At 37.0% G+C, this 14644-nt stretch overlaps 1 protein-coding gene across 2 annotated transcripts in view; it reads right to left on the reverse strand.

Annotated features, from left to right (window-relative positions):
* Positions 1–14644, reverse strand: part of CFAP97 (cilia and flagella associated protein 97) — a 40681-nt gene that overhangs the window by 4539 nt on the left and 21498 nt on the right. For both annotated transcript variants that reach the window (XM_059909289.1, XM_059909288.1), the window contains exons 3-4: positions 7677–7945; positions 97–247 (exon numbers count right to left, since the gene is read on the reverse strand). In XM_059909289.1, coding sequence (XP_059765272.1) covers positions 97–247; positions 7677–7945 — 420 coding nt within the window. The remainder of the gene's footprint in view (positions 1–96; positions 248–7676; positions 7946–14644) is intronic.

A 14644-nucleotide genomic window follows, 5' to 3' on the forward strand; every position in this document is an offset into this window, starting at 1 on the left:
TCAGCATTTTAAAACTCTATCATAAGAACCGAAGTTATATGTTTTTAAAAGGACAAAAGACACGAACAAGTACAAAATAATTTCGAGTATGCTTACGTAACGGGCTGTACTGGCCAAGAGTGGACCTAACTCGCCTGGAGGTTGGGGATGAGCTGAGAGGACCCATGTTGCGGTGATAATCCATCAGCTGTTCTGAGCGTTTCATACCAACTGTTGGTTTCACAGCTTCAAGCCTTTTCAATAAAGCCTTCATTTAAAGACAACCAATTTAAAAGCCAACGTTAGATAAATAGCAATAGTTTTTTAAAAAGGCGAATACTTTCTAGAACCTGAAATTCACAAAATAAAGTAGAAAAGACTTAAAGTCACTGTGAAAAAATATTTCAAATAATGTACTTTCAGGAAAATCTAAGGGTTTTCACCTATCCTATGGCTAACCAAAACCGCTATGATTTTAACAACCGACTGTAGGCACATCTCTCTTCTTTGTCGGGTTACAATCTTAGAAAAGGTGCTGTAAGCTGAAATACATTAAACCTGATTTTCTCACAGAAATGACATAATGGGAGCAATAATGCTAAGAGCCCAGTGTTCCACCGTAGAAATGACTGTGAACATCGCTAAGCTACTATAAGTTCTATCTATATATGCGCACAGAGCAGTGACTGCCAACCTGTTTACTTTCCAGTGGTGCCTCAGGGCTCCTAGGACGTTGAGGAAAGGCCAAGTGGGCCGCCCTCTCAGGTCTCCCACTCCTAACTTCTACCGGCCCAACTATGCTTTCTGTATTGTCTGTTTTATATATTGAAGATTCTGCATAAAATTGTTTGGAAAAAAAAAGTTTTTGCTCCTAAGAAGTTTGAAATCAACTATATAGAACATAAAGCTTTTTAAAGATTGTATAAACCAGCTAGCCAAGGCAAGATAGTATCCAGTAGCGTGGTATGTGCATTAATAACGATTCTGTAACAGAGGCTAATGTGTAATGTCCCTAATTTTATTCATAATCCTTCCTTCACAAATCAGAAGGTGAAAGAGTTTCTTTTGTTTGATTTTCACAGGCTTCGGTGAGAAAGGAATGTTTCAGGAGACCAAATGGATTGGGGAACTGATCCATGGTTGTGTTTCATTATTTTCTTTATTGACTTAAACTTTCTCTGTAGCAAGTTGATCTTTATTTGAGAAGAGAATCCTGTCCTGCACTAAGATTCACATTATAAAGTTAGCCTCAGGAGTTTAGTCATAGGACAAGTTTTCTCTGGACAATCTTTTTTCCATCTCCCTCAACTTAGTTTTTTCTTTGTATTGTGGTATAATCCACATAGGATTTACCATTCTAACCATTTTTAAGCCTACAGTTCACCACCACCAACCGTCTCCAGAACTTGTTCTCAACTGTTATCAGCCCCCTCCCGCCCTGCTATTCTGAGGCTCCATTATCAGTGTTCCTACGCGATTCCAGAGAAGCCAAAATATTCAGGGAAGAGCTACCGAGGAAAGGAGAGCAAGGGCTGTAGGATGAAGAGCCTGCAGACGAACGGCAGAGGCGCGGGACACAGGAAGAAGCAGCCGGACCCACCCAGAGGACTCAGCCTGCCAGCTCACCTTCCTGCATGAAATGCCCTTCTTCAGTTCTGAGCCTTCAAAAGCTAGAAAAGAGTCAACTCCTCAGTGAAGTCTTACACAATTAGAGTAACGGTTCTCTTTGCTGAGTTCAGAGTCAGGATTTATCTGTGGTTCCACCTGACTATAAAGTCTACGGTCTTTCCATCATAACATGCTGCCCTTCTCTCTTTGTAGACACAGAACCTGTACAATTTAGGTGCCAAGACCTACCAACTAATATATCTCCTCCACCTGCAGTTTATAACTGAGTAAGAAACTTGCTGGGTATCACATCGTCAATGTGTTTTACTGGGTAGAGAACCATTCGCTGTTTTATCTGATTATCCTATTAACTACCCATTGAGCTGTGCACGGTGGAATGGACAGCACAGAAAACTTGGTATTTTCAGTTACCTACTAATTTTGTTTTTTTGCTGGTAGAAGTCTCAATGTTTTTTAGATAAACTGCTAATTCCCTAAACTTATTCATTTGGTTGTATGTATATTTTTCTTTTACAAACTTTAAGAGAATTGCAATGCTTATTTATCAGATATAAAACATATAAAGTAATGTGATCAAAATCAATTTGGAAATAAGTTAACAATAAGGCAAAAAGTAAACCCATTCTGTAATGCTGATATGTCACTTATCAAGTTTACATGCAGAAACCTGGGGAAATAAGAGAGCAATGATTTGGTTCAGCTATCCAGATCACACGGAACCGTGCCAGGTATCTGTGTGCGACATGAACACAACAAGCTCAGCAAAAGCTAAAGGGATGATTTCAGATACAAACAGCTCTTACTTGTAGAAACAATATATTGATAAAAAGATGAAGGATTACAGTAGAAACCCTAAAGTCAAAAGTATATACATTTCAATCTAGTCATCAATTTACAACTCCTGAGTAAGACTTAAAAATGATAGCTCAAAATACTGTAACACTTGTAATTGAGTGATAAAAAAAATATAAGTTTTCTAGCCAGAAAGACCTGGATTTAAACCTTTGCTCTGCCATTGATTGTGTGACCTTGGTCAAATGACTTAATAGTGATATTAACAATGAAATAAAACTCAAAGAGTCAGTTTAGGGTACTAAGTGAGATAATGCATATAAAATGCTCAGAACAGTGCCTGGCATATAGTAAGGACTTATTAAATATTAATTGCTATCCTTAACACTGCTTTGATTATTTTCTAGTTGTTTGACACACTCTAGTATTATCTTCATAGCTAAGTTATATATTAACTGACAGGGCAGTATTTTATATTTTTTCTTATATCCATTCCAGTTTCTTACATAGCTCATAGCAGACATTAAACAAATATCTGTTTAATGGATTGAAAAATGTAAGAATGGTTACTTATATTTCCATTTATGGTTTACAAAATCTTAGAACTGCTGCTACTCAAATCAGATTCTAATAATGAATCCGAACAGTTTGTTCAGATATCTCTGTTCTATGTAGGAAGTATCACTCTTTTTCGAAAGAAAATTAACCCAGCCTGAATCCTGTCTTCTGAGGTAGAAAGGTTAAAACGAATGAATGGACAAACAGTGAGTTAATGATTTCTGCAGCTGTCGGCAGAGGAGAGTTGCTTTATTGTTTCTAAAGTGAAAAAGCAAAGACCCCGAAGGACATTAAAGAGTAACAAGTGTCTTACAGTCTGGGACAATCAGGACTGTTCTACGTATTTGTCTATAGCTGGAGTCGTATTCAGTTATCATTAGCTTGCTTTCTTCTATGGAAGGAGATAATAGACAATAAGCAGAGGAGGAAGACCAGAGTGAGTGAACTGTAAATTATTTCAAGACCTTGGAACAAAGGTACTGACTAATCCACAGATGATACTCATACTTGGTATGAGATTTGCTATAAACCTTCATCTTTGTGACAACATATCACTCTCTCTCTAATAGTTTTCACATCTATCTAAAATTACCTCCCTAAACCAGGAGACAAAGAACAGAAGAGGGAGGAAGGATTTTATTGCTCATTTAATGTTTCTAAGACTGGTTTGAATTTTATAAATGTACATTGGGTTGGCCAAAAAGTTTGTTCGGGTTTTTCTGTAAGATGTTACCAAAGCCCGAACAAACTTTTTGGCTAATCCCACACACGCATTATTTTTACTTTAAAAATATTTTAACACAGTAACTCCTGAGTGGAAAGATTATGGTTTACTTTATTCAATTACTCCTCTCCCCACCCCCTTTTCACAGCTCAGGAAACTGACATACATACATTTAAGAGCATGAAATAGCCTCATTACTTTTAGAGTAAGGTGAAACTATAAACTAAGTATCCTCACTGACCCCTTCTCCTTCTGCTAAGGTTATTCTTGCACTCTTTCATAAAAACAGAATTCATATTATGTCCAAATGAATATAGAGAGACATAGTTTAACAAGAATATTTCAAAATTCATGAATTAAAAAATTTGTTCCCTTTTGAAATAATGAAGTTCTAATATAATTGAGTCTATATGTAGCAAGCACGCCCTCTACTGGATAGAGGGCTGGCTCTCCTTTTCTACCTCTTCTGCACAGCACTACTTTGTCTCAAGTCTAACAGCTCTGGAATACTAAGGAACTAATTTGAGAGTACTGGAACAGAACTGCTTTAGTCATCATGCCTGTTAGCCACCTGAACTGGCCTCTATCATTGGAGATGGAGCAAATGAAGGATTATAAATCATGAAAATTATAAAGTAATGGACCCTGCTTGTGCAGTACACCTGACACAAAAGTGCTGTGTGAGCATGTCTGTACCCATGCACGTGTGTTTTGACTACGAACAGTTTAGCAAACAGGTTAAAAGTATATCATCTCACACTGAGGAACTATTAGAGCCAATGTGGCTCTAAATAGGGATTTGGTAGGTGGCTGCTTATATAATAAATATACAAAAAGTGATGGTTTACAAAAGTAACCAATTAGAAAATGTAATGAAAAATTTCATGGCACTAGCATAAAAATATATAGTTTTAAAGAAAACTATAAAACCTTACTAAGGTAGAGTATAAGAAGGCTTGAGTAAATGGAAAGACATACCATATTTCTAGATAGGAAGGTAATATTTTAAGAGTGCCAAACACTCTGCAATTAAAATGTAAAGTCAACACAATTCCAACAAAAATTTAATAAAAAAACTTTTTATAAAGAAAAAAATCAGTTATTATGAAGAATAAACACAAAGGAATAGCCAAGAAAAAATTTTAAAAGGTATAGAATTAGTTTTATTTTGGTATAGACGATGAAGAGTTAAGCATAAATCTGGAAGATTACTTTTCCTTACAATAACGTAATGATATTTTATAATAAATTATGTTTATTTTCCTGTTTAGCTTTAAGCTACTTTTTCCACTTCTTATGAATTAAGCTTTTGATTCAGAGCTGCACTGCCCAAGGCCACAAGCCACATGTAGCTACAGAGCATTCAAAACGTGGCTAGTCCAAATTGAGATGTGCTCTAAGTATAAAATATACAACAGATTTCAAAGACTTAGTACCAAAAAAAGGTAAAATATCAATTTTTTATATTGATTACATGTTAAAATGTAATATTTTTGATTTAGTCAGTTAAAATATTATAGCAGAATGATTTCACCTGTTTCTTTGACCCTTCTAATGTGGCTACTAGAAAAATTTAAATTATACATGTGGTTCACATTATATTCTACTGTCCTAGAGTATAACAAATAAGACCTTACTATGAAATGGAGAAAAATATTGCTCACATATACATATTACTAAGCATACAAAGTAAAAAGAATAAAATAGTGGTAATTTTCCACTGTTTATTAAAACAGCTGAGATGTACAATTGATATGGGGGATGATAAAAGCTGTAAACAGAAGCTGCTTAACGGTTTTCATCCTGTTCGTACTAGTAAAGCCACTAGCCATTATGGCTTCAGCTTCTCAAAAGTAAACCCAAGTTCCTCAAAAAGATAAACCCAGAATTACCATGTGACCCAGCAATTCCACTCTTAGGTATGCACCCAAAGGAACTGAAAGCAGGGACCTGAACAGATACTTGTAGTCAGTGTGCCGTGCAGCAATACTCACAACAGCCAAAATGTGGAAACAACCCAAGCGTCCACCATCAGATGAATGGGGAATCAAGATGCGGCACATACATATACGGAATATTATTCAGCCACAAAAAGGAATGAAGTTCTGATACAGGCTACAACATGGATGAACCTCGAAAACATGCTAATAAGCGAAATAAGCCAGACACAAAATGACAAATATTCTATTATTCCACTTATATGAAATATCTAGAATAGGCCAATTTATAGACAGAAGGTAGATTAGAGGTTACCAAGGGCTGAGGAGAAGGGAGAACAGAGTGTTATTGTTTGGTACAGAGTTTCTGTATGGAGTGATCAAAAAAGTTTTGGAAATAAGTAGTAGTGATGGTTGCACAACATTGTGAATGTAATTAATGCCACTGAATCAATCACTTAAAAACAAAATGGCAAATTTTATGTTACGTATATTTTACTACAACTATTTTACTACAACTTATGAACTGTACACTTTAAATGAGTATGGTATGTGAATCATATCTCAAAAAAGCTGTTTAAAAAAAGTAACCCCAAAGCTAGGTAACTGGGACATGATTCTGCCACCTGCTAGCTGTTTAACCTTAAGGAAGTCCCTGCGCCCTACTCAGTGTCTCATTTTCTCCTCCACAACAACAGTAACTCTGTCGTTAGGTTGCTACGAGGATTAAATGACCTAAAATTGTAAAACAGTATGCACTATGCAACTGCTTGTTAAATAAACAAAACAGACTCCAGAGCCATGTGGGAGAGTGAAAATAAGGTAAAACCAGATGTTCGTGACACACACTAATTCCAAATTTTCTTAAATCATGAATGAATCTTGAAACTGCCGGAGTGACATGCAGGAAGTTATGTAGCTCACTACCCACCAACCTCACTTCAACTTGTTTTGTTGTTACCTACTTCCTGCCACATTCAGGGTGACTCTCCTGAAGGGCCCAAGAGTTTACTATTTTTGTAAATATACCAACCCAGCTGGCCAACTCCTGGTGCTAGTGATGGTGACAAAGAAATTCACAAGAGTTGTTACTCTTGCAAGTTCAGGTTAAGTACATAGTTAAACAGAACTGTACTGATGATGAAACATAATGAGGGTGAATTCTGCGAATTATTCTAGTAATTTTAATAATAGCTTTACCAATTATTTTAGCTCCGAATGTATGTGCTCATTAAGGGTCTAATTTTAGTTTAAGATGCTACCTGGGTTTAAAATCTTGGCTTAGCCACTTCCTTACCAGCTCCTTGTCCATGGGTTAATTATTTAACCCTTTTAGGTCTCAATTATTCCATTTGTAAGATGTGGATAAAAATAAAGTACCTACCTGAAAGAATTATTGTCAGGATTCAATAAGCTAATATTTAGAAGACACTTAGAACAATGCCCAGCATTAAAGAGCTCAATAAATATGAGCAATTACTATGAATTGCATTTTATAAAGAACATGATATGCTATGAATAAATAGTTTTTAATGTGAAGATTTTCAACAGTTTCCATATGTATTCCTTAGGACATCAAAGGGTACTTACATGGTTTTTAACAATCAATGTCTTTCATACATTCAAGCAGCAGGGCAACAAATTTGACCTCTCTGAGAATGTATTTATTATTTAAAATAAATGATATATAAATTATTTTAGCTTTCGAGGATAAAATGAAGTGAAATAGATTTAGCTCTCCAGAAGAGAGATGTATCTCACCCTTGGACACCATTTCCTATACTACTATAGTGATTTCACAGATATAGTCAAATAAATAACGGAGCTTTCAGTATTTTCATTTAATATTCCCTTAAAATATAGTTTCCTGGATAAAAAAGCACACATTATACCTTCCAGGCTCATAGCTCATCATGTATTTCAGGCTATACATATCTATTCCTACTTTTATATAATTAAGTTAGAAAATTTCACTGTATTGGGTTTCCTGAAAGTTGGGCTAACAAATCAGTACAAATGCATTTTCTCTGATGACTAAAAAAATCTCAGTTACTTACCAAATTTTCTCTTTCAATCCTTTGTTGTTCCCTCTGTCTGTTGAGAGCACTATGATATAACTTAGGGGGAGGACCAGTCGATCTTCTTGGAATCGTACTTTTGCTTCCTGGTTTTTCAGCCTGTCTCGACAGTTCCTTCAAAAGCCTCTGATTTTCCCGATCAATCTGTCTCACCTCCTCTCTTGTGAAAGAGTAGTTTTTCCTGGGTGCTACTGAAGGCTGATCAAAGTGATGTTTTTGTGGTCCCTTTTTATCTAATTGCAGAAAAGCTACAGAAGTGAGCAAAAAAGGGGAAAATGGCTAAACAAAGTAGCACAGAAATATGATAGTATATGCTTTAGCTCCTATAAATGGAAACTACATTAATTCATGAAAAGGGATGTATGAAATAATGCCAATGACATCCAGGCTACAGTTGGGTAGAAAAAAATTCAGATGCAGCTTAGAGTTTTATGCTCGTTGGTTTCTTTGGGAATAAAATGCTAACATAAAACCATGAAAATATTTTAATGAGAAATGTACATGGCACTGGTTGTATGGTGCCGGTATAATTTATGGAAAATGCCTTTGTCACATTCGTTTTATGTTCTCCTAAGGCAGTTTAAAAGTTAGAAACCTCTGGTGGAGTGCACTGACACAATACTTACTTCGTTGAGATGGTTTTTGTTGGTTGGAGGGTATACTTCAAAAAATAAAATGTCCTCAGCAATGCAAACAACGGCCAGAAAATGGCAAAAGCAAACACAGAATATTCTGAAACCTTCAACTTAACCTGAAAATATTTTACTACACAAGATTTATGATCTTAATATTGGCATTAAAACAAATACTTGTATTATAAAAGTCAAACTTTTATTCCTGACTAAGCAAAAGCCAAATAAATACATTATATAAAAGGAGTTTTTAACAAAGAAAAATATTTTGCATACTATGATTATCAAATGAAGCTTTTATCAACATGCTAAATTCTTATATTTTCATTATTATAACAATATTCAGTAAGTCACAATTATTACTAAACATTTGTCAGAAGTTTCTAAAAATATTAAGCTGGCTCAGTGTTTTGGCTTAAGTCTGTGCTAAAAATGAATACATTATATCAGATTAACAGAATGGTACATTTGTTTTAACAATATTTTTTTAGAGTAACCATTATTTGTTTTTATTAGAGCGTACCTTTATGTAAGCTCTTTTACTTCCTTAGTATTTTATGCTGTTAAAAGCACAGTGCAAAGGCAAAGAGGCATTTTAAACTCCATTTAAAAATGTGACTGGTGCAAAAAAGTTAAATCCTTTGAGCAAATTCACAAAAACTAAATCTACCTCCCAACGCTTAAACTGAACACTATCAAAGATTACAGAAACTTTAAAAAAAAAAGATTAACAGTGGCTTCCTGACAGGAAAAATTAGGAAATCAGTGGTTGATAATTTGTTGAAAACCATACCACACTAATGACAAAACCTGAATAGGAACCCATTTAGAAAGATATACATGGGGTTCAAGATGGCGGAGTAGAAGGATGTGCCCTCACTCCCTCTTGCGAGAGCACTGGAATCACAACTGACTGCTGAACAATCATCAACAGGAAGACACTGGACCTCAACAAAAAAGATACCCCACATCCAAAGACAAACAAGAAGCTGCAATGAGATGGTAGGAGGGCCGCAATCACAATCAAATCAAATCAAATCAAATCCCATAACCGCTGGGTGGGTGACTCACAAACTGCAGAACAATTATACCACAGAAGTCCACCCACTGGAGTGAAGGTTCTGAGCCCCACGTCAGGCTTCCCAACCCAACCCGCAGGTCCGGCAACAGGAGGAGGAATTCCCAGAGAATCAGACTGTGAAGGCTAGCGGGATTTGATTGCAGGACTTCAACAGGACTGGGGGAAACAGAGACTCCACTCGTGGAGGGCACACACAATGTAGTGTGCACATCAGGACCCAGGGAGAAGGAGCAGTGACCCCACTAGAGACTGAGCCAGACCTACCTGCTAGTGTTGGAGGGTCTCCTGCAGAGGCAGGGGTGGCTGTGGCTCACCATGGGGACAAGGACACTGGCAGCAGAAGTTCTGGGAAGTACTCCTTGGTGTGAGCCCTCCCAGAGTCTGCCATTAGCCCCACCAAAGAGCCCATAGGCTCCAGGGCTGGGTCGCCTCAGGCCAAACAACCAACAGGGAGGGAACCCAGCCCCACCCATCAGCAGACAAGCAGATTAAAGTTTTACTGAGCTCTGCCCACCAGAGCAACACCCAGCTCTACCCACCACCAGTCCCTCCCATCAGGAAACTTGCGCAATCCTCTTAGACAGACTCATCCACCAGAGGGCAGACAGCAGAAGCAAGAAGAACTACAATCCTGCAGCCTGTGGAACGAAAACTACTTCACAGAAAGATAGACAAAGTGAAAAGGCAGAGGACTATGCACCAGATGAAGGAACAAGAGAAAATCCCAGAAAATCAACTAAATGAAGTTGCGATAGGCAACCTTCCAGAAAAAGGATTCAGAATAATGATAGTGATGATGATCCAGGACCTCAGAAAAAGAATGGAGGCAAAGACCAAGAAGATGCAAGAAATGTTTAACAAAGACCTAGCAGAATTAAAGAACAAACACCTAGAAGAATTAAAGAACAGACAGAGATGAACAATACAATAACTGAAATGAAAAATACATTGAAAGGAATCAATAGCAGAATAACTGAGGCAGAAGAACGGATAAGTGACCTGGAAGACAGAATGGTGGAAATCACTGCTGCAGAACAGAATAGAGAAAAAAGAATGAAAAGAAATGAAGACAGCCTAAGAGACCTCTGGGACAACATTAAACGCAACAACATTCCCATTATAGGGTTCCCAGAAGGAGAAGAGAGAGAGAAAGGACCCGAGAAAATAGGTGAAGAGCTTATAGTTGAAAACTTCCCTAACATGGGAAAGGAAATAGCCACCCAAGTCCGGGAAGCGCAGAGAGTCCCAGGCAGGATAAACCCAAGGAGAAACACACCGAGACACAGAGTAATCAAACTGACAAAAATTAAAGACAAAGCAAAATTATTAAAAGCAACAAGGGAAAAATGACAAATAACATACAAGGGAACTCCCATAAGGTTAACAGCTGATTTCTCAGCAGAAACTCTACAAGCCAGAAGGGAGTGGCACGATATATTTAAAGAGGTGAAAGGGAAGAACCTACAACCAACAATACTCTACCCGGCAAGGATCTCATTCAGATTCGATGGAGAAATCAAAAGCTTTACAGACAAGCAAAAGCTAAGAGGACTCAGCACCACCAAACCAGCTCTACAACAAATGCTAAAGGAACTTCTCTAAGCGGGAAACACAAGAGGAGAAAAGGACCTACAAAAACAAACACAAAACAATTCAGAAAATGGTCACAGAAACATACATATCAATAATTAATTACCTTAAATGTGAATGGATTAAATGCTCCAACCAAAAGACACAGGCTTGCTGAATGGATACAAAAACAAGACCAGTATATATGCTGGCTACAAGAGACCCACTTCAGACCTAGGGACACATACAGACTGAAAGTAAGGGGATAGAAAAAGATATTCCATACAAGTGGAAATCAAAAGAAAGCTGGAGTAGCAATACTCATATCAGATAAAATAGACTTTAAAATAAAGAATGTTACAAGAGACAAGGAAGGACACTACATAATCATCAAGGGATCAATCCAAGAATATATAAAAATTATAAATATATATGCACCCAACACAGGGGCACCTCAATAAATAAGGCAAATGCTAACAACTATAAAAGAGGAAATTGACAGTAATGCAATAATAGTGGGGGACTTTAACATCTCACTTATACCAATGGACAGATCATCCAGACAGAAAATTAATAAGGAAACAAAAGCTTTAAATGACACAATACACCAGATAGATTTAATTGATATTTATAGGACATTCCATCCGAAAACAGCAGATTACACTTTCTTCTCAAGTGCACAAGGAACATTCTCCAGGATAGATCACATCTTGGGTCATAAATCAAGCCTCGGGAAATTTAAGAAAACTAAAATCATAGCAAGCATCTTTTCCGACCACAACGCTATAAGATTAGAAATCAATTACAGGGAAAAAAATGTAAAAAACACAAACACGTGGAGGCTAAACATTACTAAATAACCAAGAGATCACTGAAGAAATCAAAGAGGAAATAAAAAAATACCTAGAGACAAATGACAACAAAAACACAACCATCCAAAACCTACGGGATGCAGCAAAAGCAGTTCTAAGAGGGAAGTTAATAGCAATACAAGCCTACCTCAAGAAACAAGAAAAATCTCAAATAAACCATCTAACCTTACACCTAAAGGAACTATAGAAAGAAGAACAAACAAAACCCAAAGATAGTAGAGGGAAAGAAATCATAAAGATCAGAGCAGAAATAAATGAAACAGAAACACAGAAAACAATAGGAAAGGTCAATAAAACCAGAAGCTGGTTCTTTGAGAAGATAAAAAAAATGGATAAACCTTTAGCCAGACTCATCAAGAAAAGATTCAAGGGAGAGGACTCAAATCAATAAAATCAGGGCTTCCCTGGTGGCGCAGTGGTTAAGAATCCACCTGCCAATGCATGGGACCCGGGTTCGATCCCTGGTCCGGGAAGATCCCACATGCCGCAGAGCAACTAAGCCCATGCGCCGCAACTACTGAACCTGCGCTCTAGAGCCCACAAGCCACAACTACTGCAGCCCGTGTGCCTAGAGTCCGTGCTCGGCAAAGAGAGGAGCCACCGCAGTGAGAAGCTTGCACACTGCAACGAAGAGTAGCCCCTGCTCACCGCAACTAGAGAAAGCCCATGCGCAGCAATGGAGACCCAATGCAGCCTGTCCCTGGCCTCCAGCCCCTGAGAGCAGCTGGGTGGGAGTCCCTGGATCTTCCCTACCCCTCCCATATCTTTCTGTTCATTGTCACTCCAGCTGGCTGTATTGCTTTTTAATATTGCACCAAAGGTTTTTTAAATAAAATTAAAAAAGAAAAGGAGAGAAGAAAAACAAAACAAAAAAAGCTTTACAGACAAGCAAAAGCTAAGAGAATTCAGCTTTTTTTGTTTTTTGTTTTTAGATTTATTCACACTTTATTTTAACATAAATTCTTTGATCTGGGGGTCAGACGTAATTTTTCATTTCAGCAGGACTTTCACATGATTACAGTCACAAAATTGGCACACTATATTAAAAAACTAAATCAGAGCTAGACAAAGCATGCAGCTTTATGCCAATTTAAATCTCATCATGCACCACCCCTCATACATGATCTTGGAAGAACTGGCTGCGAGCTTACTAAAATATTAACCAGAGAATGTCTGAGGTCACAGTTGCTGTTTACAAAATAAAACCTATTTTTCTAGTGCTACTCGTTTTGTTATAGAAAAACGTTACAAATAAAAATTAGTGCTATTCAAGGTGTTCATTTCAAAGTCACATATGATACACAGGTCCAAGCCATTTTTTCCTCTCATATAAAGATATCACAATACACAATGTGGAGACTGAATTACTGAAATACAAAGCATCATAAGAGACTACTACAAGCAACTCTATGCCAATAAAATGGACAACCTGGAAGAAATGGACAAATTCTTAGAAAGGTATAACCTTCCAAGACTGAACCAGGAAGAAATAGAAAATATGAACAGACCAATCACAAGCAATTAAATTGAAACTGTGATTAAAAATCTTCCAATAAACAAAAGTCCAGGACCAGATGGCTTTACAGGTGAATTCTATCAAACATTTAGAGAAGAGCTAACACCCATTCTTCTCAAACTCTTCCAAGAAACTGCAGAAGAAGGAACACTCCCAAACTCATTCTATGAGGCCACCATCACCCTGATACCAAAACCAGATAAAGATACTACAAAAAAAAGAAAATTACAGACCAATATCACTGATGAATATAGATGCACAAATCCTCAACAAAATACTAGCAAACAGAATCCAACAACACATTAAAAGGATCATACACCATGATCAAGTGGGATTTATCCCAGGGATGCAAGGATTCTTCAATATATGCAAATCAATCAATGTGATATACCATATTAATGAGTTGAAGAATAACAACCATATGATCATCTCAATAGATGCAGAAAAAGCTTTTGACAAAATTCAACACCCATTTATGATAAAAACTCTCCAAAAAGTGGGCACAGAGGGAACCTACGTCAACATAATAAAGGCCATATACGACAAACCCACAGCAAACATCATTCTCAATGGTGAAAATCTGAAAGCATTTCCTCTAAGATCAGGAACGAGACAAGGATGTCCACTCTCGCCACTATTATTCAACATAGGTTTGGAAGTCCTAGCCATGGCAATCAGAGAAGAAAAAGAAATAAAAGGAATCCAAACTGGAAAAGAAGAAGTAAAACTGTCACTGTTTGCAGATGACATGATACTATACATAGAGAATCCTAAAGATGCCACCAAAAAACTACTAGAGCTAATCAATGAATTTGGTAAAGTTGCAGGATACAAAATTAATGCACAGAAATCTCTTGCATTCCTACACACTAACAATGAAAAATCAGAAAGAGAAAGTAAGAAAACAATCCCATTCACCATTGCAACAAAAAGAATAAAATACCTAGGAATAAACCTACCTAAGGAGGTAAAAGACCTGTACTCAGAAAACTGTAAGTCACTGATGAAAGAAATCAAAGTTGACACACACAGATGGAGAGATATACCATGTTCTTGGATTGGAAGAATCAATATTGTGAAAATGACTATACTACCCAAAGCAATCTACAGATTTAATGCAATCCCCATCAAATTACCAATGGCATTTTTTTTTACAGAACTAGAAAAAAAAATCTTAAAATTTGTATGGAGACACAAAAGACCTCGAATAGCCAAAGCAATCTTGAGGGAAAAAAAATGGAGCTGGAGGAATCAGACTCCCTGACTTCAGACTATAC

Source organism: Balaenoptera ricei, chromosome 21, assembly GCF_028023285.1.
Source record: "Balaenoptera ricei isolate mBalRic1 chromosome 21, mBalRic1.hap2, whole genome shotgun sequence".
NCBI lineage: Eukaryota > Metazoa > Chordata > Mammalia > Artiodactyla > Balaenopteridae > Balaenoptera > Balaenoptera ricei.